Source organism: Heterocephalus glaber, unplaced genomic scaffold, assembly GCF_053883595.1.
Source record: "Heterocephalus glaber isolate CG9 unplaced genomic scaffold, H.glaber_assembly_v1.0 deba00000621, whole genome shotgun sequence".
Taxonomy (NCBI): Eukaryota; Metazoa; Chordata; class Mammalia; order Rodentia; family Bathyergidae; genus Heterocephalus; species Heterocephalus glaber.
The window spans coordinates 28,074,108-28,099,684 of NW_028258153.1; the positions used below are offsets into that span (position 1 = coordinate 28,074,108).

Here is a 25,577-nt window from a genome sequence, read left to right on the forward strand (position 1 = left end):
CTACATAGTGCTGTGTCGAGGAGAAAACAAACAAAAAACTATAGAAAGGGACAATAAACCCCAGAATATGAAGAGTGGTGGTTTGAGTGCTTTTTCCTTATTTTTCTTTTGAAGTGCATTTTCACTGTAGTGTCATAAAAATGAAAAGAATTTTTAAGTGGCATGGGGGGAGAGTGGGCTGCTAAGTGCTTTAATATTTAAGGATGGTTTTGCCAGTGTTTTTTTTTCAGAGTGTGTTCTTGTGAGTCACAGTCCTTCAGAGCACTTTAGAAACAAATCTCAAATTAAATCATTTGAGTACACTTAACTATATTTTCATCATCTCAAAGTGTATATTAACATGGAAGGTGCTGTTACCAAGGCTTTTTAAAAACCCAGAAGTAAGGCTGGGGATTTAGCTCAGTGGTTCTGCCGCCTTCCTCCCAAGCGCGAGGTCCTGAGTTTGATCCCCAGTACCAAAAAACCCAGTAGTAGCACCATATCTTGTAAATAAATATTAGATTTGCTATCATATATACTAGTTTTTTTATTATGTATATGAAAAAATAAAACGTTTTTAAAAGAAAGATTGTGGGGGCCCTGGGAATATAGCTCAGTGGTGCAGTGCCTGCCTGGCAAGTGCAAGATCCTGGTACTGAAAAAAAATAAAGATTGTGTAGGGCCAGGATGTAGCTAGTGCTTAGGCACTTAGAGTCTCGCTTAGCAAGTAGGAGGGCCCTGGGTTCTATCCCCAATGCAAGGAGATTAAAAATTGAGATATAAAATAGATAGATAGATAGATTGATTGATAGATGGATGACTCCATCCCAAGGATTTAAAGGTTTCAGAATAAGCCAGAAGTTTAGAGAACCAAGAAGGAAGTAACCAATTCTCTAGGGCTGAGCTGAAGGACACAGTTGTCCAGTAGATAGGGTTATTCAGTGCAAGGATAGCACAGTTTTTGTCACAAAGTCACAGAAGCATGAGTGTGTCAAAACCATGTTTATTTAAAATATCTTTATTGATGAATTATTTTAATTTTATGAGTTTTATTAAACAGTGCTTAACAGGAAAAATATCACAAAAATAAAGTATTGCACTTTAATATTTATTGAGTTTATAAAAAAGCATCAAAATTTTCAACATCACTGTATTTGGTGTACACAGTCTGAAAAAGAACAACAGAAATCCGGGGATTTAGCTCAGTGGTTCTGCCGCCTGCCTCACAAGCATAAAGGTCCGAGTTCGGTTCCCAGTACCAAAAAAAAAAGAACAAAGAAATAAATTCCTATATGGGGCTGGGGATTTACCTCAGTGGTTCCGCCACCTATCTTGCAAGCTCAAGGTCCCAAGTTCGATCCCCGGTACCAAAAAAAAAAATATTTTCTTTTGTAGAATACTGTTAGTATTTTCATTGTAGTTTGTATAGGAATTTTTTTTTTTTTTTTTTTTTGGTATCAGGGATCGAACTCAGGACCTTGCGCTTGCAAGCCAGGCCATGGCACCACTGAACTAAATCTCCAACCCAAAAACAAAATCTACTTCAATTATTTCACCTAAATAATATCACTAAAATAAAATATCAAATATGTAATGAGTGCTCAGAGTAGAAATCAATACTTTCATATCAGCTGTGTAGTTGCTTACAAAACCTAAAAGATAATGTCAAATTTCTACATGAACTGCAATGAAAATACCAATAGCACTTAAAAAAACATAATATTCAGGCCAGGGATTTAGCTCAGTGGTTTTGCCGCCTGCTGTGCAAGCACAAGGACCCAAGTTCAATCCCTGGTACCAAAAAAAAAAACAAACCATAATCTTCAATAGTCACATCCAAGGCAATCTGAACACGTGACAGCTGCATGGTCCATGTACACATCTCGCTTACACTGACAGCACATGTGCTTAGCTTTTCTATGTAGCAGTCTTGTCATCCCTCTTCCTGTTTTGTCAAGAGCTTCCTACTATATTGTACAACATGCACTTAGGAAAATAAGGTATCAATAAAATATCAAATGTGTAATGAGTGCTTAAAATAGACCAACATTTTCACATCAACTGTTCACTTGCTTACAAAACCTAAAAATAACATCAGAAATAAAGACCTATGTGAACTACAGTAAAAATGCCAATAGAACTCTACAACAAAAATAATCCTTGCTTCAGTTGTCACACCTGAGGCAGCCTTCACATGTGACAGCGGCATGTTCCATGCACGTCTCCACCTATACTGACAACATATGCATAGCTTTCCTTTCCTATGTGGCAGGCTATTCTTGTCACCTCTTTTTTGTCAGGAGCTTCCTACTATGTTGTACAACACCAACTTAGCAGAGAAATCAGATATCAATAAAATGTCAAATGTATAATGTGTGCTTAAAATAGACATCAACATTTCACATCAGCTGTTCACTTGCTTACAAAACCCAAAAGAGAGCATCAGAAATATGGGCTGGGGATTTAGGTCAGTGGTGCCGCTGCCTGCCTCAAAAGTGCAAGGTCCCAACTTTGATCCCCGGTACTGAAAAAAAAAAAAAAAAAGAAATAAAAACCTATGTGAACTACAATGAAAATACCAATAGAACTGTACAACAAAAATAATCTTTGCTTTGGGCTGGGGATTTAGCTCAGTGGTTCAGGTGCCTGCCTTGCAAGCACAAGGTCCCAAGTTTGATCCCAGGTTCCAAGAAAAAAAAAAAAAAAACCGCAAAAATAATCTTTGCTTCAATTGTCACACCCAGGGCAGTCTTCACATGTGAAAATTATACATTCCTTGGGGCTGGGATTTAGCTCAGTGGTTCTGCCGCCTCCCTTGAAAGCACAAGGTCCTGAGTTCAATCCCCGGTACTCCCCAAAAAAGAAAATTGTATGTTCCGTACACAAGTATTGCTTACACTGATAGCACTTTTTCGCCCCTCTCCTTTTAAGGGCACAATTGACATCTTTTTGGTTTTCCTGTTGTCCCAGTAGGTCTTTGAGATACTGTGCCTGCCTATTCATCTGTTAGCTCACCAGTGTGCTCCACAATTTTTTACATAGTTCTCTGGGCAGAAACATTTTGTTTTTCCTCTGCTACAAATGATCTCTCATGAGTTCCATCTCCAGTCCTCTAAGAAAATTCCTCCGTGGTATTGTACACTTGTTATTTTCTTTGTAAAGTATCAAACTATTTATGCCACACATGTTTAGAACTGAGTAAAACACAATAGGCCAATGCTTTGTGTTTTGAATGACATCATAGTTGCTGCATAACTCATCAACAAGATCTACTTCACCTTTGTTTTTGCTTTTTGTTTGTTTTGTTGGTTGGTTGGTTTTGTTTTTTTGAGATAGTGTCTCATTTTGCAGTTCAGGCTTTCCCTGAACTCAGTATGTAGCCTAGGCTGGCCTTGAACTCACTGTGATTCTCCTGCCTCAGCCTCCCAAAGTGCTGGGATTACAGGCATTCACCACCACACCCAAACACCTTTGGGTTTTTTTTTTTTTAATAAATTTTACTGGGGATTTAGCTCAGTGGTTCCAGTGCCTGCCTCGAAAGCACAAGGTCCTGAGTTCAATCCCCTCTACCAAAAAAAAAAAAAATTTAATAAATTTTATTTTATCCCATTCCCCCCCCTCAAGCCCCACACCTTTGGTTTTGTTAAAGAAAGTTTCCATCTCAGGCTTCCATTTTGTCAAAGTTTCCTTATCAATATTTCCATCATGGTGCAATGTTGACATCAGTGGTACCAGTTTGTTTTTCTTTGCCATATACAAAGCCAATGTAAATCTGAAATGCAAAGATTATACTATATGATTCTGTTTTGAAATTGCAACATTTCATTTGGAATTTCTGCTTTGTTCCTGTATACAGTTCCTGCCCTGGTCAACTTGTGCTCTATTAGCAAATGTAACATTGGTTGGAAACTGGTAAACCAGTTGTCAAATGTCACGTTCTGATTAATTTGGGAGATGGGAGCAACAAGTGCATTCTCAATATCATTTGGCTTATTACTATATGAATAAGGATCTGATGGCTGCATTCCAGGATTAATTTCTAAATTGAAAGCATAATAAATCTTCGCATCTACAAGGGCATAAATTTTTATGCCATATTTTGACTCATCTCTTTTCCATACTCTTTTCCATTCCTATGGTTACCATGAATAATCCGTGCTAAGTACAGCAGACCTATGAATGCTTTCAGTTCAGCTAGTGCGGTATCATAATAAATACATTTTTAATATAGTTATCGGTACATATAGAATGTTTTACTTATATTTCAGCTTTTGTGTGTTTCACAGCATCTTCTAGCATTTCATCTGTTACAGTTTGCAACAAACATTAAACGAGAATGCTGGCATTGTATCCAATACATTTCACCCCTGCCAAGACCCTCACTATATGTTCAGACCTAGTTCTAACATTGGATCATTCCATTTGGTTGTGTGACCATTTTGCAACATTGCAACTAGTCAAACATGTACTCACAATCCTGTGTTCATCATCAACCTAATCAAGGAGGTCTGCATTCCCTGTGTCTGTGTCAGCCTGTTTTTGTTCCATTTCACTGTCACAGAAACTTTGGCTTACATGGCTGAAGTCAAACTCATCATCATCATCCACCCACATCACTCTTCTGTTATGAAAATATCTGTTTTACTATGGGATCAAATTCATCATCCATGCATGAATAATCTGATGATTCACTTTTGATCCCCTCCAAAATTTACAAATATGGGTTTTCATGTGCCATTGTACTACCAGAAAAATCAAAAGAAAATTAAAAAAAAAAAAAAAAAAAAAATCCTAGGGTGGTGTGGGTGTATTATACCCTCTGTGATGCTCAGGTAAACATATGCAAAACCTGTTAGGTTTTTTTTGTTTTGTTTTGTTTTGTTTTTTGTCGTGTGGGTGTAAATCCCAGATTGACAAGTTTGCACATGTGCATACACCTTACCATTTGTCATACCAAGTGGGTAAACACAAAGATTGCTTCCTTTATCCCTCAGGGAAAGGTACTGAGATGCACAGCTGGCTACTGTTATGCTAAAGTAAAAATTTATAGTAGAAAAGTAGGGGATGTGGTTGTGAAACCCAGTATTATGCTTGTAGTGTAGGAACTGTGTAAAGCAAGAAGCATGTTTTACCCTTCTCTGTGTGGGTGTGAGATCATCTCAGACCAGAGCTTGGGTGTACATAGGAAAGTGTGCTGGTTAAGATAAGAGTACAGCCAGGTGTGGTGGTACATGCCTGTAATCCCAGCACTTGGGAAGCTAGACAGGACAATTGCCACGAGTTCAGCCTGGCTGACAAAGGTACTTTGCTTTTTACAAATTGCTCTTACATGGCCGGGGATTTAGGTCAGTGGTTTTGCCACCTGCTACACAGGCCCAAGGACCCAAGTTCAATCCCCGGTACCAAAAAAAAAAAAAAAATGCCAAAACCAAAAACCAAATTGCTCTTACAAATTTATTCTAAAGGAAAAATGGATTCACACAAACATTTATGCACACAAGTGTTCATCATGATGTTGCTCATGATAAAAATTGTGAGCAGTCTAAAGCTGTGATAGGATTGGTTATAAAAATAAAATTGATACTAAAACATTTTTAAAATAAGAAATCATGAACACATCCATATATTAAATGAAAGAGCACTTACAAATGTAAATATATGCACAGAAAAACACATAAGCGAATATTTACCCCAAAATACAAAGTGATGATATGAATGGTTTCACTTTTCCATTTATTGAAATGTATCCTCAGTTGGGGATTTAGCTCAGTGGCAGTGTGCCTGCCTCCCGAGCACAAGATCCTGCGTTCGATCCCTGGTTCCACAAAAAAAAAAAAAAAAAAAAAGACAATTACTGTTGTGGTAATCTGAATGTATTCTCTTGGGATTTTTTGTTTTTGTTTTTGTACTGAGGATTGAACTCCGGACATTGCACTTGTGAGGCAGTTGGCGGAACCACTGAGCTAAATCCCTGGCCCTGAAATGTATTCTCAATAAACATGAATAACATAAATAAGTTGCTTTTTTGTTTGTTTTTCTTTAAGAAACAAATAGTTGGTTGAAGAGAGGGAGAAAGAAATGGAAAGGAGGCCCTTCCTGTCTCATCACTGGGAGAAGGGAAAAGAAAAGAGTTTATTTCTTTTACTCAGACTTGACTAGATCTCAAAATTGGATTTGGCTTTCGGGAAGACAGATGAGCTGCTTAATTTAAAAGAAAGATGTTTTTGAAGAAATTATCCTTGCACTTGGTGAAAAAAATACATAGTATCAAGTATGTGCATGGATATATGATGGATATAGGGTGGGTGCGAAGCAAATCTCCTGCCTCCCTCTGCATTTTCCTTCCCCAGAGCAACCACTGCTTCCAGTTTCTCCAGGTCTAAGCAGGTCTGAGCAGAAGTGCCAGTCTCGGGCTGGGGATTTATCTCAGTGGTACCGCCACCTGCCTCACAAGCACAAGGTCTTGAGTTCGATCTCTGGTACCAAAAAAACAAAACAGAAGTGCCAGTCTCACTGTTGCATCTGAATCTGGCATCTGTACCCTCGATCTGTAAGCAGCACTTCGTGGATTATCTTGCAAATTAGTGCACATCAGTCTGGAGAGGTCTGCCTTGGTCTTTGCATAGAATTCCAGTTATGTTTCACTGATGGCATTTAGGTCATTCTCACAGGGAAAACCACAATATCCTTGATATACTTGCAGTCCATCCGTTTAGCAAATGGACAGGCAAAAGTTCACTCTGGCATGGACAATAAATGATCTAACCCTCTAGATTTGAAAATCAGTGTCTGAAATCTATCATTGTTTCCTATAAATACAAAGCTTTGAAAAATCCTCAAGGAAAATCTGCTGTTTAAAAGAATTTTGAAAATGAGAAATAAAGTCAGAAGAGTAAAAGCTGGTGCAGCAAGAGTCGGGTTACACTGCAGGTGAGACCATGTGATTTGAGACAGTGACAGCTCTGTCGTGCTCTGATGTGTCCTGAGTGTGGTACCTCAGAAATGAATGTGTTTCACCACTCTGTGCCTTCGTGTAGCTACTTTTTTATTGTTTCTCTGTACTTTTCCCTCTTCTGTGTCCCTGTGGTCCCTTCGCCATATCCCCATTATCATTATTCTAGTAGGGTGGCATAGTGTGAAGAGCAGACTGACATGCAACTTGAGTTCACACAGCACCACTACAAATGTCACTTTAGATGAGATGCTGAGATAGGTAACTCCCCCTGCCCTGGGGCGTGTGTTTGAACTAGAGAACAATGCAGGAAGCACCCAGCAGAGGCCCTAGCACCTACAGCTAATAGATAGAGGTGACTCTAATTGTCTCTTGTCTTTTTGATTCTTAAATTTATGCTTCCTCCTGCTCCTGTTCCCCACCCCCCCATACAGAAATGAAGCCACAGTCTTTCAGAAATCTGATTTAGTTACTGCTTTTCAAAAAATCACTTAAGGGCCAGGGATTTAGCTCAGTGGTTTCGCTGCCCACTGCGCAAGCACAAGGACCCGAGTTCAATCTCCGGTACCAAAAAAAAAAAAAATCACTTAAAACACTTTCTTCGCAGGTGTCAAATCCTTAGAAAGGAAAATCTTGATTCATGTAACCAGGTGGTTTTAGAGGTAACCCTGGTTAGTTGAAGTTTAATGTAGTGATTTCCATGATTTCCGTGTCTCAGGTCCAGCTCTGTATCTGGCCATTCAATGTCAGCGTCAGCCAGGCACTGTGCTGCATGCCTGTGGTCCCAGCCTGGGAAAATGATGAGACCCTGTCTCACAAAAATAACAAAAAGAAAAATGTATCAGCAATAAAGAAACAGTGTGAGGGTGCATAAGGAGCCCCTGATGGCCTCAGTTCTTCCTGCATACCCAAATGCTGTTGCACTTCTAAAATACATGTGAATGTGTGCTGTGTATCATTTGTTTTTACTTCACAGTACCTCCGATGCAAAGCAATACGATGGTTCTGTGCTGAAGCTCATAGCACATGGGCAACATCTGTGGGCGCAGAAACTCTGTCCCTTGAGTTGTCATGTGTCAGGCTGCTCCCCAATGTCCATCCTTTTTTGATCTATGCCTCTTAATATGTGCATCCTTCAAAGTAATATTTTGTGTGTGTATATATATATATATGATTTTAATTTATATAAATGATACTGTGCTGTAAGTTTTGCTGTTTCCTGCTTTCTTCATGTTCTTAGATTTATTCGTATTTCTGCTGCTTCCTGCTGCACTGTATTCCCTAGTATACAGCCATCAGATTTTATTCATTTTTTTAATTGTCACTTTTTTTTTGAGACAGGGTCTCACTATGTAGCCCGGGCTGGCCTTCAAATCACTTGATCCTTCTGCCTCAGCCTCCCCAGTGCTGGGATTACAGGCATGCATCACCGCACCTGGCCTAATCTACCATTTTTTAAATTCCTATTCTCCTAGGGGCTGATACCTCGTGTCTTCAATTCCTTATTGTCCCAAACAAGGCTGTGCTTAGTCATCTGTGAATTGCTTATTCATTTCCTTTGTTCATTATTCAATTGCATTTTCTGTCCTTTTGTTTGTTTTGTGAGACAGGGTCTTACCACACTGGGTTTAGATTCACAATCCTGACTCAGCCTCTTGAGCCAGTAAGTATTACAGGTGTGCACTATTGTATGCAGCTTTCCTTTAGATTTAGTAGGGGGTTTTGGTCAGTCTCATATGTGCCAGATACTTTAGTCTGTTACCTGTCTTTTAACTTCATTTGTGGCATCCTTTATTAAACAGATATCCTTACTTTTTTTTTCTTTTTAAATAGCCAAACTGATCTACTTTTGTTTTATGTGTTTTTGAGTTGGTTTATAAAATATTTCCCTATCCCTATATTGTAGATAGGTAAGTTAATTAGATATCTTGTAGCCAGGGCCAGCCCACGAGGAGCCAACGTGGAGGAGAGTCAAGGAGGCAACATGGAGGACAATCAAGACACATTCACTGAAGGCCAGCATTGTAAAAGGAGAAAAACTACCACACCTGCGTAAGATGAATAGCAGTGATCGATATTCTAAATAGGTATCAGTAACCTGGGTGGGGAACCAAGATCTTGCAAGAAATATCCCTGACCCACCCCTTAAACTGAAAATCGTTGCTCACTTGCTACGTGACTTGTTTCCCCATTTGATCCCCTTTTAATCAGTATTACCTAAGCAACTATACTTGTCATAATCTTATTGGTTGTTCATAGTTTTGTCCACCTTGTGATTTCTCATTGGATCAATATTACCTAAGCGACTACTTGCAGTCTTACTGGTTGATTATAGTTTTGTCTCACCTTGAATCCACCTCACCTCCTGGCTTTATCCCATAGAACACCTTTGAGAAGTTGGATGAGCAGGCCCTTTCCTGAAGTTGGATGAGTACCCTTTCCGGTCCCCCTTCTGACTCTCTTAGACAGAAGCTATCTTTCTCTCAATAAATTTTCCTACTCTTAACCTCCATTGTTCCTAGAATTCATTCTTCAATTTTAGAGAACACGAACTCGAGTTTCAGATACCTAGCAGGTTTGGGAGTTACGTCTCTTCCCCATATATCACCTAGACCAGATTTCCTCCTACATTTTCTTCTATTAGCTTTATAACCTTTCAAATTTTCATCTAGAATCCATCTGTTGACCACCTTGGGATTTTGTGCCAAAGAGAGGTCCAGCTTTGTTTATTTACTGAGACAATTTCCCCAATACCGTCTAGTAGGTCCTTTCCCTTAACTTGTGGTACTATTTTGTCATATGTCCAGTTCTTCTACATTCCAGGACCTGTTTCGGAGCTATACTCTGTCCATTGCACCCTTTATTTCAGCACCGTCACCATACTGTTTGTCTTATTGCAGGCTTATGGTGTGCCACGATGATCTCTCCCTCTGTGCCCTTATATATTGACTCAGGTAATTAGAAGTATTATTCTATACAAATTTTTTATAGTACTGGCATTGAATCAAGGGCTTTTGCACTGAGCTACATTCACAACCTTTTTTAAGAAAAAAATTTTAAGGGGCTGGGGATTTAGCTCAGTGGTTTTGTCACCTGCTGCGCAAGCACAAAGACCCAAGTTCAATCCCCGGTACCCCCAAAAAAAAAAAATTTTTTTTTGAGATGGTGTTTCACTAACTTTCCCAGACTGAGCTCAAACTTGCAATCCTGCCTCAGCTTCCCAGAATGAGTGATGAAATTACAGGTGGCTACCACCATGCCCAGCTTCCTATATAAATTTTATTTTATTTTTTATATATTCTTCTTTATTTTGTTTTGTTTTTGAGACAGGGTCTCACTGTGAAGTTCAGGCAGGTATTGAACTCAGGAACAGTGATGTTCCTGCCTCAGCATCTTGAGTGCTGGGTTTACAGGTGTGCACCACCATATATCAATTTTAGAATAGAATTTTCAAGTTCCGTTTTTTTTTTTTTTTTTTTTGGTACTGGGGATTGAACTCAGGACCTTGTGCTTGCAAGGCAGGCACTGCGCCACTGAACTAAATCCAAGTTCCATTTTTAAAATCCACCTGAAAACTCAATTCAGATTGAATTCACTTTGTAGAATAGTTTAGGAAGAATAATTGAATATGTCTTCCATTTAAAGCTTTAAAATGTTCCTTGAAAAGGTCTTATTCATATATTGATTTCTAGGGACTTTATAGTTGTGTCTTAGTCTCTATTTTCTTGTGTGTTATTACTGGTGTTAAAGCATGCCATTGGCCAGGCATGGTGGTACATGCTCATACTCTTGTCTTAGAGTATTTGAATAGTCCTTTAATATTGTGCTCATCAATAATGGTCAAAGTGACATCTTTGTTCCTTATCTCATAGGAACATTAAAATCGTGATTCCTTATTTATCTAAACTTTCTGTTTTTACTAAATGTATTTATTCTAGATATTTTGGTATAGTCTTCAGGAAGTTAAAGTTTTATACCTTTTTTGTTGTTCTTTTTATTTCTCTTAGTCCATTCTGCAGTCCTTAGTGATTCCATTCATTGTGGGGACCTGGTAGATGTAATGTACATAACACATCTTCATTCTTTTTCCTTCCCCTCCCCCCATTCTCTTGCTCAAGAAGTTAAAATTCTCTTCCTGTTGTCTGAAAACGTTCATCATTTGTGTGAGTTGAATTAGATCAAGTGCTTTCCCCATAATAATTATGTATAATCAACACGTGCAGAAAATTTCTTAGAAATATATTCATATTTTTTCTTTTATTAGTGTTTGTTTCCTGCTTTTCATATTGTTTTGTTTATATGCATCTCCTCCCTCTTATTCAGTCTTACCATTCCACATGCTATTTTGGGGGGGGGCGGTTGTGTGTGTGTGTGTGTACAGGGGATTGAACTCAGGACTTGCGCTTGTGAGGCAGGTGGCAGAATGAGTGAGCTAAATCCCTGCCCCACATATTCCTTTTTTTAAAAATTTTTAATTTTTTTTATTTTTATTTTTTTTGGTACTGAGGATCGAACTTGGGTCCTTGCGCTTGCACAGCAGGTAGTGAAACCACTGAGCTAAATCCCCGGCCCCATACTTCTTTTTTAAAAGAACTATGAATGTTATTGAGCCAGGCACAGTGGGGCATACCTGTAATCCCAGAACTCTGAGGGTTTGAGGCAAGAGAATTGCAAATTTAAATCCCACTTGGACAATTTAGTGAGACCATGCCAGGTATGATGGTGCACACCTGTAATCCCAGCACTGTCAAAGTTGAGGCAGGAATATCACCACAAGTTCGAGGCCACGTGGTGGGCCACATAGTGAGTTCAAGGCCACCCTAAACTAGATAGCAAGACTGTCTCAAAACGAATCACACAAAAAACTTTGCGAGACCTTGTCTCAAAATTTTTTTAAAAAGGGATTGGGATTAAGCTCAGTGTGAAGGCCCTGAATTCAACCCCTCGTATGTATGCAGGGAAATATATTATATGTTTTTACATATATGTTCATTATACTCACCATTTTGATATAATGTGCTTTTTTTCCTTCAATACAGGAGATCCAAGACAGAATCTTTGGACTGAACTACATCTCCAGCCCTCTTTTTTGTTTTAAATTCTGAGACAGGGTCTCACTAAATTGCAGAATTGCCTGGGTTGAGTTTGAACTGACAGTTCCGCCTCCGTCTCCCAGAGTGCTGGGATTATAGGTGTGCCCAATGATGATATTCTTTCTACCAGTATAACATCCCTCATTTTTCTTTACAGTGTGTTTGCCTTAAGATCAAATTTGATACCTCAGATACCTATATCCCAAGTAATATTCTCTGATATATGACTGTGTCACAATTTAATTACCAGTTCATCATTTGATAGACAGTTAAGGTATTTCCACCTTTGGGCTGTTATGTGTGATGGTGATGTTGACATTTGTGTGTACAAGTTTTTGTGTAGATAAATGTTTTCAGTTGTCTTGGGTGTATATTCCTGGTAAAGGAATAGCTGGGCCTTTAGGTCACTATATTTAATATTTTAAGAAACCACCAAACAGTTTTCCCACAGGAGCTAAGCCATTTTACATTCTCATCAGCATTATATGAGTTCCAATCTCTCCACCACCTCACAGGGGCTTATTTTCCATTTTTTAAATTATATCTATCCAAAGAAGATGTGTTTTTTTATGATGGAGTATTACTCTACCATAAAGAAGGATACGCTTCAGATATTTATAGCTACATGGATGGACCTTGAGACCATACTCTTAAGTGAAATAAATTGGACACACATGTTTAAATACTGCATTGTTTCTTTGATGTGAGAAACTGAATGTGGAAATAAGGACTGAGATGTATAATGGATGTTGGGAAATGGGAAGAAAGTATTCAAATGGGAAGGGGAACAAGGGAGGAGGGAGGGAGAAAGGAAAAAAGGGACAAGAAAAAAAGTGAAAATAAAAGGAAACAAAGCTTTTGTACAAAGGAGGGGAGGGGCTTGAGGGGGGAATGGGATAAAATAAAATTTATTTTAAAAATTAAATTATATCTATCCAAGGGCCAGTATGCAGCTCAGAGGTGCCATGCCTGCCTGGCAAGCACAAGGTCCTGAGTTCAATCCCTGATACTGGAAAAAAAATTATATCTATCCAAAACATAAAATAAAAATTTTATCTATCCTATTCTCACCAATATAAAGTGGTATCTCATTCTTTTGATTTATATTTTTCTAATTAACAGGGTTTTCAGGGCAGGGGATTTGGCTCAGTGGTTCCGCCGCCTGCCTCGAAAGCGCAAGGTCCCAAGTTCAATCCCTGGTACCACCAAAAAAAAAAACCCAACCAAACAGGGTTTTCAGGTACTTATTAAGTACTTAGTACATTAAGTATATTGGAATATTTCTAACTTGGAAGTATAAAATTATTGCAGGGCAGTTTTTTTAATAGCAAAACATTTATTGGTACATTTTAGGCATACTTAATGAGAACATTCATCATAGGGAATTTACACCTGTATGTGATACATGCCACCTCTTTCTTCTCATTCCCCCTTCCCTTCAAGCCCCTTCTCCTTCCTGTGTACAAAAGCTTTGTTTCCATTTTTTCCTTCTATTTTCATTTTTTTAACCCTTCCTTCCTTTCTCCCTCCCTCCTCCACTGTTCCCCTTCCCATTTGAATACTTTCTTCCCTCTTCCCAATATGTATACATTTCCCAATATACATTTCAGTACTTATTTCCATTTTCGCTTTCTTACACCAGAGAAACAATGCAGTATTTAAACATGTGTGTCCAATTTATTTCATTTAACAGTATGATCTCAAGGTCCATTCATTTAGCTATAAGTATCTGAAGCTCATTCTTCTTCACAGCAGAGTAGTACTGAATTTTTTTTTTTTTTTTTTTTTTTTTTTTGGTACCAAGGATCTAACTCGGGACCTTGCACTTGCAAGGCAGGCACCGGAACCACTGGGCTAAATCCCTGGCCCAGTACTGAATTATATTTTTTAAAAAAACAAAACATCTTTATCCACTCACCAGTTGATGGGCATCTAGGCTGTTTCCAAGATTTAGCAATTACAAACTGTGCCGCTATAAACATGGGTGTGTATATATCACTGTGGTATGATGCTTTTAATTCTTTCAGGAAGATACCAAGAAGAGGAATAGCTAGATCAAAAAGAACCTCTAGTTTTAGCGGTTTTTGAGAAATCTCCACACTGATTTCCACAGTGGTTGCACCAGTCTACACTCCCACCAACAGTGGAGAAGGGTTCCTTTTTCCCTACAGCCCCTCCAGCATTTGTTATTAATTTCTTTTTACTCTTTTTTTTTTTTTTTTTAGTACTAGGGGATCAAACTCAGGTCCTTGCGCTTGTGCAGCAGGTGGCAAAACCACTGAGCTAAATCCCCGGCCCTGTTATTAATTTCTTGATTACAACCATCTTTTCTGGAGATGGAATCTCAGCATTGTTTTAATTTGCATTTCATGAATGACCGATGATGTTGAATGTTTTTTCATGTATTTATTTGCTGTTTCTACTTCTTCATTTGAGAAGTGTCTTTTCATTTCAGATGCCCATTTTTGCATTGGGTCTTTAAATTTAGGGGGTCTGATTTTTTTTTTAGTTCTTTATATATTCTAGATAATAGTCCTTTATCTGATGAATAGCTGGTAAAAAATTTTTTCCCATACTATGGGTTGTCTTTTCACTCTGTTGGTGGTTTCTCTTGCTATGCAAAAGCTTTTTAATATGATGAGGTCCCAGTTGATTCTTTGTAGTATTTCCCATGTGGGCTGGGTTTTGTTCATGGAGTCTTTGTCTACTGCTATGTTCTCAAGCTTTTAACCTCTTCTCTCCAGGAGAGTTTTTTTTTTTTTTTTTGGTACTGGGGATTGAACTCGGGACCTTGCACTTGCAAGGCAGGTGCTGGAACCACTGAGCTAAATCCCCAGCCCTCCAGGAGAGTTTTTAGAGAGGCTTTTTGTGTTATAAACTTTTCAAGGCCCCGTGTATCTCAAAGTCTTTTGAGGGGTGCTGGTTTGAGACAGGGTCCCACTATGTAGTTCAGGCTGGTCTTGAATTCATTATGTAGCCCAAGATGGCCTCAAACTTGCAGTGATCCTCCTGCCTCAGCCTCCGGAGTGCTGGGATTACAGGGGTACATCACCACACCCAGCTTCAAAGTCTTGTTTTTGTTGCTAATTTTAAGAGGTTAGCTGAATATAATTGTTCTTTTCCTGCCTCACCTACAAGTGTAACATTATTGCCTTTTACAAAAATCTCCAGTGTCTCTGTTGGGAAGACTAATGTCAATCTAATTCTTTTTTTTTCTTTGATGTTTTTATATTTCTATATAAACCAGGTGTGGTGGCACACACCTATAATCCCAGCACTCTGGGAGGCTGAGGTGGGAGGATCCAAAATTTAAACCCAGCTCAGCCTGGGAAATTTAACAGTACTCTGGTTTGAAAATTAAAAGGTTTAGGGCCGGGGATTTAGCTCAGTGGTTTCGCTGCCTGCTGCGCAAGTGCAAGGACCCGAGTTGGATCCCCAGTACCAAAAAACAAAACAGTCTAGAGATGTAGCTCAGTCCAAAAGCCCTACGTTCAATCCCAAGCAGTACAACAAATAAATTTTTTTAAATGATAAAAAGTTCAAAAGTCTCATGGGGTACCACTGGAATAGAAGAGGAAAACGCTACACTTGGACATATTATAGTGATTTTTTTTGGTACTGGGGGTTGAACCCAGGGTCTTTGGACTAAGCTACATCCTCAGACTTTTTTAATTTTAAAATAGGGTATTGCTCAATTGCCCAGACTGGGCTGGAACTTGGGATCCTCCGGGCTCAGCCAGGAGTGCTGAGAGCACAGCACACACCACCAAGCCTGGCTCCTTTTTCCTTTTCTTCTTCTTCTTTTTTTATTTTGGGGATTGAACCCAGGGCCTTCTCAATGAGCCCTTATTATTTTTTAAATTTTTTTTAAATGTATTTTTTTGTGTGATACTGGGGATTTAACTCAGGACCTTGCATTTGCCAGGCAGGTGCGGTGCCACTGAGCTACATCCCAGCCACTTTTTAAAATTTTTAATCTTGCTAAGTTGCTAAGCTGCCCAGACTGAGTATGATCACTTTATTTTCCTTCTTACATGTATTTTCTCTCTTTCTGGGACTCATATTTTGTTTCTTTAACGTTCCTTTATGTTTCCATCTCCTGGCTTTCCAGCCGGATTTGCCGACCTCCCCTCAGCTGATCCACATTGAGATGTACTCTTCAGCCCTGGCCTTCTGGTTTTTGTCCTGTTCTTAGGGTTTGGTGGCTGCTCTCAATTTCACACCTAGCATTTTCCCTGGGTCTGTAACTGCCTGGGAGCTGCCTGTTTCTGCCAATCATCCTCGAGGATCTTTTATGTGCTGCTTTTAGATTTATAGCCTGTTTGTTCTTTTCTGGTTTGTCTTGTACGGTTCAGTTTGTTTCTTCCTGTGAATGCACTCTGGAGACATCTGGTTATTTTAGCCCATGCACTCTGCCCCCAGGTTAGCAGCTTTTCTAGTTAGTGATGTCTATGAGGGGTGAGGCAAGAGGGCTGAGAGCAGCAGCAGCCTTCCCAGGCCGGGGGCCCAGACACCAAACCAGACCTCAGGTCACACAGTGAGTCTGATGTTACCTCCTGACTGCTCTCAGGGCCAGACCTGGATGTGTGGCTGGTGATTTATTCTACAAATCCCTCCCTGTACCTTGGAGCTTTAGCTGTGGGCATCCTTTGAGGGAAGGATTTAGTGTGAGGTTGTTGTTGTTGTTGTTTGGTGTTTTTTTGAGACAGGGTTTTACTGTGTAGTTCAGGTTGGCCTTGACCTCACTATGTAGCCCAGGCTACATGGCAGTCCTCCTGCTTCAGCCTCCCAAGTGCTGGGATTATAGGCATATGCCATAACTTTCAGTTTAAAGTATGTTCTTTTTGAAGAACGTGACTTTTTGTTTTTTGGTACTGGTGATCAAACTCAGGTCCTTGTGCTTGCGAGGCAAACAGCAGAACCACTGAGTTAAATCCTCGGTCCTAAAGTATGTTCTTTTTAAAGAATCTGCTTCCTCTGAGCTCCTAGAGACATTACCAACCCAAGACCACTTCAAAGTAAACTTCCAGGGCAGGATGTCAGGGCCACACAGTAATTACAGGGAATTTCAGCTACAAATGCATAGGAGTGGCCAATGTTGGGAATTAAGGGTCCTGTAGGAGGATCCCACCCTGCCCACCACCCCAACCTGTAAATGGTATGGAAAAGTCTCTTCCTGGCAGAGTGAGAACCGGTCATTGCTGGGGGCCAGCATTACTTATTTAAGGATCTATGATCTGACACCAACCTTGCAGGAATGCAAGAGCAGTCTCACCCAGCTGCCTCCCCCTTCTGCCTCCTCTCTACTCCTGCCAGCTCAGGCAGGCTCTAGACCATGCTCGTTTCGTTCCTTCAAGTGCCAGCCAATGCTTTAAATTGTTCTGTACTGACAGATTTCTCTGCCCATCAAATTGTCCAAAATGTCAAAAACAAACATCCTATATATTTCAAAAACAAAACAAAGCCAAAAAAAAAAATCACCCTATATATTTCATATAAAACTAGTCATATCACAAAACAATAAAAATGTAAATTTAAAAGTAAAGACTGGAGGGGCCAGGGATTTACCTCAGTGGTTCTGCCGCCTGCCTCACAAGTGCAAGGTCCCGAGTTCGATCCCCGGTACCAAAAAAAAAAAAGTAAAGACTGGACATGGTGGTACAGCCTGTAATCCCAGCACTTGGGAGGCTGAAGCAGGAGGATCACTGCAAGTTTGAGGCCAGCCTGGGCTACATAGTGAGTAGTAAAAGTAAAAGTAAACTAGTCATATTAGCCAGGCTTCATGGAACACACTTGTAATCACAGCACTCTAGGAGGCTGAGGCAGGAGAATTTCAAGTTAGAGCACAGCCTGGGCAATTTTGCAACTTAGAGACTCTGTCTCAAAAAAGGCCATGGATGTAGCTCTGTGAAGGTCCTGGATTCAGTTCCCGTACCACAAAATAAGTCATAATAACATAAGATTATAATAATAATAACTACTAGTTCGCATTTAACCACGCTCACACAGCCAGGGTTATACAGGAAACTGTCCTGTGTGTCACAGGCCATCCGGTCTCCTCAAGCAGGAACGAGTGTTCCATAAGGAAGGGAGACAAAGCTTGCTGATTTCACTTACTAAAACGGGCCTCTTTTTATGTCAGTTTCACCAGAGACCCCAAAGGCTGAGGACAAAACAGTAGGCGCCGACTTCTTCCACCTTCTCAAGGGAGGAGGCCTGGATGACCTGCACCCCCGCCCAAAGGACAGGAGCAGAGGCCCAGGCTGGGAGCTGGAGGATGGGGCCCGGTGCCGGCTCCCTCTGCGCAGTCTATGAGGAGCAATCAGGGGAGGCCAGCGGCGGCCGAGGGCTGGCATCTGGAGGAGGGAGCCCAGCCGAGAGGAATCCAGCTCTCCCAGAGAAGCAGCTGCATTCAGGACCCACCACTCACACCTGGGTGCAGTCGAATCTGACATCCTCTGCCTGCCTCCCGGAGCTGGGCCAGGTCTGCAGCCGGTGGAGGGTGCAGGGAGGTGACAAGAAAGGTGACAGTCACCCTTCTCCCGCAGGTCTCCAGCTAGATGGGAGAAGTTCTAGATGAAATGCCACTTGAAGTTTTGATATGACACTGGATGAGACTTGTTGATACCTGGAAAAAGGGACTTTTGAAAGTAGTGATAATCTTAACCATGTGGTCCCTAAGAGAGCCTGGAAAAGGCGAACATTCATCCAGGCCAAGAGAGAACCTTATCGTGACTGCTGAATTATAGGAGGACTTGTGGGAAAACAAAGGTGGTTTCTGTTTGTACCTTACCTTGTTCAACAAAAGGTGGCTGGGGGCAGCAGCGCACGTCTGTAAGCCCAGTACTTTGGGAGGCTGAGGCAGGAGGATCACAAATTCAAGCCCAGCCTGAGCAACTGAGTGACTTACCAAGAACCTGTCTCAAAATAAAACTTCTTAAAGGGTTGGGGATGTATCCCAGTGTGAAGGCCTTGGGTTCCATCTCCAGTGCTGCAAAACAGAACAAAAGTTGCATCTGAGCACAGGAGCAGATCAGAGTGGCTGTTTCCTGTCCTCCAGGCTGCACAGCTCAAAAGTTTCACCTGACTGGAATTTTCCTGGTAGGCAGACTGGGCTTTTTGTTTGATTTGGGGGTGTTTTTTTTGGTACCGGGGGTCGAACTCAGGTCCTTGTGCTTGCACAGCAGGCGGTGAAACCACTGAGCTAAATCCCCGGCCCTGATTTTGGTTTTTTGAGACAGTCTCAGTCTGTAATTCGGGCTGGCTTTGAACTGTGTAGCTCAGGCTGGCCTTGAACTGCCTATGATACTCCTGCCTCAGCCTCCCAAGTCCTGGGATCACAGGTGAGGGCCACCACACCCCATCAGACTGGATGTTTTTCAAACCAAAGAAGACTGTCCTGCCCTTTCTTGCAAAAGCTGTGTGGACCACCTGCAAGTTCCTGTGGGAGAGGAAGCTCCCTGAAAGGTTGGCTACGGTGAGGAGGCCTTGCTTGTCTCTACATCCAGCAAATCCAGCTTGTTAGTAGCTATGCTTTCTTCTGAACATCACAGTGTTGTGCAATTTCTGTGCTCCAGGATGTTAGCGATGGAGTTGATTTAACAATAAGACCTTCAGGGCCGGGGATTTAGCTCAGTGGTTTCGCCGCCTGCTGCGCAAGTGCAAGGACCTGAGTTTGATCCCCGGTACCAAAAAAAAAAAAAAGAGTAAGACCTTCAAGTAGCAGAAGAATCATATAGCAGGAAGTAGCCATGAAGTTCTATACAGTACAAGCGTTTTCAAAGGTAAAATTAATCCCCGTGTTTTCTTTGACAGAAAGCCCAGCATTGCTTGCCCACTGCTCTGTCTTTGGAGGCCCAGAGGCAGCCAGCCCCCTCCCTCATCCGGTCTGCGTTACACACAGCAGCTCCATCTCCCACGCCCTGGCCTCCGGGGTTCCAGACGATACTCCCACTGGTGTTGCGTGGCTCCTGGCTGGGAGGAGAAAGCCGTGCGTGGCAAGGGCGGGCGTGGGTGCCCTGAGTCTCGCAGTGGCCTCGTAAATCAGCCGACTGGGGTTCCCGCATTAGCCGCACTGAGGTGACAGCAGCCTGGCCCCTGCGCTCCGATCTTGCGATGGCACCTGGGGTCTCCACGTGTCCCTCTGGACGCGCCCTGTCCTCGCGGCTGCCTAGCTCAGTTCTGAAAGCAGTGCATACACCTATGGGTCTCTCCAGTTTCTTTGTTGTTTCGTTTTGTTTTGCAGTACTGGGGATCGAACTCAGGACCTTGCCCTTGCAGTAGCGGCGCCACTGAGCTAAATCACCGGCCCCGAGTCTCTCCAGTTTAAAGGGATTTTTTTTTTCCTTTTAGCTATAACCAAGATATGAACTGCAGTTTTAAACTCAAGCTACAAAGACAGAAATTTGAAAATGGATGTTTAGAAATGTTTATCACTATGTGATTTTGTTGCTTGTGAAATGCCGTGTTAAATGAGGATTTTACAAAATAGCGAAACATTGAATTATGTTACTTTCAATAGTCTTTCTTTACTGAAAGTAGAACATTTTTACTGTTAATAAATAAAAGAAAAATATTTTCAAAATATTGTTTCACTTTATTTTATTTTCTCTTGTGGAGACAGTCTCCCTATGTAGCCCAGGCTGGCCTCAAACTGGCAGACATCCTCCTAAGTGCTGGGATTACAGGTATGCAGCACCAGGCCCAGTTTATTGTTTCATTTAAAAAATATTTTTCATTTCTATTTTATGCATGCTTTATACTGTACATACTACACTCATTCAGTGCCATATATACAATTTAAAAATAAATACAAAGATCTAGGGGGGAGGTACAAAATTTTCATTGATGAAGATGGACCATGAGAAAGCTGAGGAGCCCGGGAATTAGCTAAGGGGCACTGTGCCTGCCTCGCAAGCGCAGTCTTGAGTTAGATCCCTGGTACCAAAAAAAAGAAAGCTGAGGAATCCCTGCTTTTGGATACACATGCAGCACGCCACTGGTGGAAGCTCTGGCTTCACCCTGTGCCATTAGTCCTGATGCCTTCCCAGAGTCCTGCAAGCATGGCTGGGCAGCAGTCACTGCCAAAGATCAGACGGAGGAGTCTATCCAGTACCCCATTTCCCAGCATGGAGCGAGCCCAGAACTCTCTTCACACTCACAGAGCCAGAGGACAGCGTACACCTGGCCTCTCATAGTAAGGGAGGAAGTAGGTAGAATCTCTTTAGCTTAAAACATAGGCATTGTTTGCTGGGCCTAGTGGTACACGCTGGTAATCCCAACACTCTCGAGAGGCTGAAAGGTCACTGCGACTTTGAGCAAAACTCTGTCTCAATCAATCAATAAAATGTGGGCATTGCAACACTGAAAAGGTCACATCCTGCATTTGGCTCTCTGCTCAAATGTCACCTTATCAGCAAAGCCCTCCCCAAGAACCTTATGAAGCAGCTTGGCCCAATCCCATCCTGGCTTTGCTCTTTTTCTCCCCAGCACAAACCACCGCTCACCAGGCTGTGTTCTGATGTTACCTGATTGTTAGCCAGCTTCCTGCTCTGGAAAGGAAGCCCATGAATTTAGGTAGTTTAACCTACTCTTCTGTTTTTTGCTTCTCTAGCACCAGGATGAGGGTCTGAGTCATAGCAGGTGTTCAATAAAATTCATAGTATGATAAATATTCACTTTTCCAGCTTCCCTGAAGCTGGCCATGGGCATGTTACCTAAGCCAGGCCACTCAGAAGCCCCCACCCAGATCGTGACTTACAGCTAATAACTTAAGTCCGCCCATTGTTATGCCTTGTGTCTAGACATCCCCTCAAAGTCTCATGCAGTCATAGGTGGGGCTTTCTCAGGTGGCTAAATCTGGAATGTGTGATTGATTCATGGTGCAGTACTAGGATTAAGGGCATCTGATTACTAAATCAGTTCACTGATTAGTTTGGCACCGCCCTAATCCCTGGTAGCCTGGATACAATAATATAAGGGACAGAAAGAGGCTTGTCTTGCCCCTTGTTTTTTGGTTTTTTTGGTACCTGGGATCGAACTCAGGACCTTCTGGTTTTGAGGCAGGTGGTGGAACCACTGAGCTAAATCCCCAGCCCTATTGTCCCTTGTTGCTTTGCTACCTTCTGCCCACCATGAACTGTTTCTCCTCTGCCATGTGCCACACTGCCTTGGAGCTAGCTGACTATGGACCAAAACCTCTACAAACTGTGAGCTAAATAAAACTTTCCTCCTTTAACTTTGGGTGTCAGGTAATTGAGCACAGATGGAGCAGAGCAGCTGGCTAGAGCTAGGGATCTGGGTAGCAGCTTGTTCCCTGGCAGTAGCACTGTTGGCCCTGCAAGCTGCGGTAACGGCACTTGGGGATGTTTTCACTGGACCAGATCCACACAGGATTCTGGGTAAGGCTCATGGCTGTGTAGCTTCCAAGCCTGGTTTCTCGCCCTTCCAGAAAATTCTGTGGGGCATCCGGCATCCTTTTAATAAAATATCTTTTCTGCTATAAACACTTTTTCTTCTTCTCCTTCTTCTCTTTCTCCTTCTTCTCCTCCCTCTCCTCCTTCTCCTTCCTTCCTCTTTTTTTTTTTTGTGGTACCAGGGATTGAACTCAGGACCTTGCACTTGCGAGGCAGGTGCAGTGCCACTGAGCTAAATCTCCAGCTCATAAGCACTTTTTCTTGTTGCTTTTCTTTTGTGTGTGTGTGTTGTGTTTTTTTTTGGTACCGGGGATCGAACTCAGGACCTTGCACTTTCGAGGCAGGCACCAGAACCACTGAGCTAAATCCCCAGCCCTCTTTTTAAAAAAATTTTATTTAAATTTATTTTATTAAAAGGTTTTTTTTTTTGGTACCAGGGATTGAACTTGGGTCCTTGCGCTTGTGCAGCAGGTAGCAAAACCACTGAACTGAATCCCTGGCCCTCCTGTTGTTTTTCTGAAATAGGGTTTAGCTATGTAGCCCAGGTTAGCTTTGAATTCACACTGGGATTCTTCTGCCTCAGCTTCCTGAGGGCTGGGTTCAGAGATTTGGGCCACCACACCTGGCTAGTTTTTTTTAAATGTTAATGAGCTTTAGAATTATATGACCCAGGGCCAAATACTAGCTTCACCACTGACCAGTTAGTAACATTGGCTAAGTCATGAAACTGTTGTGACCTTTATGAGTAAAAACCCAAGTTGTTCCTTCTGATTATTAGCAATTAAAATGTAGAATGTTTCATAAAAAATATGAATTCACAACTTCTCTGGAAACATCTCTGAACTTTTGGTGAAACTGGAACCACATTCCTACCTGACAACAATAAGGTTATTTATTTATTTGAGATAGGATTTCACTATGCAGTTCAGGCTGGCCGTGAACTCACTAAGTAGCCCAGGATGGCCTCAAATTAGCAACGGTCCTACTGCTTCAACCTCCTGAGTGCTAGGTCTGTAGGTGTGCACCACTACACCCAGCTTGGTTTTTTATGTAGGGTTTTGAGTTTATAGCCTAACCCAACCCTAACATTAGCCCTAGCCCTAGCCCTAAATATGGTAGAACCCTAATACTGACCCAAACCCAAAGCCCGACACTAACCCTAATCCTAACTCTCTCCTAGCCTAGGGTTAGGACTAGGGCTAGATCTAGGTCTAGGCCTAGGGTTAGGCTTGGGCTTAGGGTTTTGGTTAGTGTTATGTTTAGGGCTAAGGTTAGGGCAAGGGTTAATGATAAGTTTAGGATGAGGGTTAGGGTTTGTGTTCGGGTTAGGGGGTAGTGGTACTATTAATGTTAGGGATAGGCCTAAGGTTAAGACTAGGCTTAAGGTTAGGGCTAGGATTTAGGGTTAGAGCTACGGTTAGGGTAAGACTAGGGGTAGGGTTAGAATTAAATTCAGGGTTAGAGTTAGGGCTGGGCTTAGGGCTTGAGCTAAAGTTAGGACTAAGGTTAGGGCCAGGGTTAGGTTTAGGATTAAGTCCAGGTCTATGACTAGAGATACAGTTAGCATTAATGTTAGGTTGAGGATTAGGATTAGGATTAAGGCTAGAGTGAGTTTTAGGGTCACAATTAGTGCTAGAATTAGAGTTAGATCAACAGCTAGGTTAAGGTTAGGGTTAGGGTTAGCTTTAGGGCTAGTCTTAGTTACTTTTCTTGTTTCTGGGACAAAATACCTGATAACCACAAATTAATAAAGGAGGAGAAGTTTGTTTTGGCTCACAGTTTACAGTAGCCCATGGTTGGCTGGCTCTAAGGCAGGGCAATATGGCAGAGGAGGACAGTTCAGAGCAGGGCCGGCAAGCCTCCCTTTCTCTTTCATTCAGGCTACAAGCCTCGTGGTTGGTGCCACCCACACCCACGCTGGGGCCTCTATTTTCAGTAAATGCACTCAGCCACACTCAAAACTGTGCTAAACCAATTAGTGGACTATTCCAGTAACAACACTTAATCCCTGTATCACACACCTGTGATCCAGCCTCCTCCCCAAAATCCCACCTATGAGCACATGAGACTTTAGGGGGACATCTAGGTACAAGGCACAACAGCTAGGGTTAGGTCTAAAGTTAGAGCTAGGATCATGGTTAGGGTTGGGGCTAGGTTCGAGGTTAGAGCTAAAGTTAGGGTTAGGTCTAGGTTAGGGTTAGGGTTAGGGTTAGTGCCAGGGCTAGAGATAGGGTTAAGAGCAGAGTTGGAGTGATGAGGGCGAGTGCTATGGCTAGGGCTAATGTTAGTTCTAAGTCTAGGGTTAGACTTAGGTTTAGGGTCTAAGGTTCAGTGTTAGGGTTGGCGTTAGGTTTAAGTCTAGGAAAAGCTCAGGGCTATGGCAAGTATTCCTGATAGGGATAGGTTTAGGGTTATGATTATGGTTATGGTTAAGGTTAGGGTTAGTGTTAGGGTTAAAGTGAGGGCTTGGGTTGGGATCATAGTTGAAGTTAGGGTTACCACAAGGGCTTGGTCTACAGTCAGAGCTAGGACTAGGTCTAGGGCTCAGGCTAGGGTTAGGTCCAGTTTAGGGTTAAATGAGGATTAGGATTAGCATTAAGCTTAGGTTTAGGGAGTGCACAGAGTTAGGGTTTGGTTTAGGGGTAGGGCTAGGGCTAGGGCTAAGGTTAGGGTTAGCACTAGAGCTAGAGCTAGTGTTAGGGTTACTTCTGGATTTAGGGTTAGGTTAAGGTTATGGCTAGTTCTAGGCCCAGTGCTAGGTTTAGGGTTAGAGTTAACATTAAGGTTAGGTTTAGAGGCTAGGTTAGGGCAAGTATTAGGGTCACAGTTAACATTTGTGTTAAGGTTAGGTTTAGGGCCACAGTTAGGTTTATGGTGAAGGAAAGAACTAGTACTGCAGATAGGTTTAGGTTTTGGCTCGGGGTTAGGGTTAGGGTTAGATTTAGGGTTAGGATCACAGTCTGGGTTAGGATTAACATGAAGGGTTGTGCTAGGGCCAGAGCTGGGACTAGAGCTAGGGCTAGGGTTAGGATTAGGGTCAGGCCTAGGATTAGGTTTAGGGCTCTAGTTGAAATAAGGGTTAGTCCTAGAGCTTAGGCTCAGGCTGGACTCAGATTTCAGATCAGGTCTAGGGTTAGG

General features: G+C 41.8%; 1 protein-coding gene across 1 annotated transcript in view; it reads left to right on the plus strand.

The window, feature by feature from the left end:
* Ubn2 (ubinuclein 2) overlaps positions 1 to 19,182 on the plus strand; it is a 122,556-nt gene extending 103,374 nt beyond the window's left edge. Inside the window, exon 16 of the mRNA XM_087206311.1 lies at positions 18,167 to 19,182. Coding sequence (XP_087062437.1) covers positions 18,167 to 18,205 — 39 coding nt within the window. The 3' untranslated portion in view covers positions 18,206 to 19,182. The remainder of the gene's footprint in view (positions 1 to 18,166) is intronic.
* The last annotated feature ends 6,395 nt before the right edge of the window (positions 19,183 to 25,577 follow it).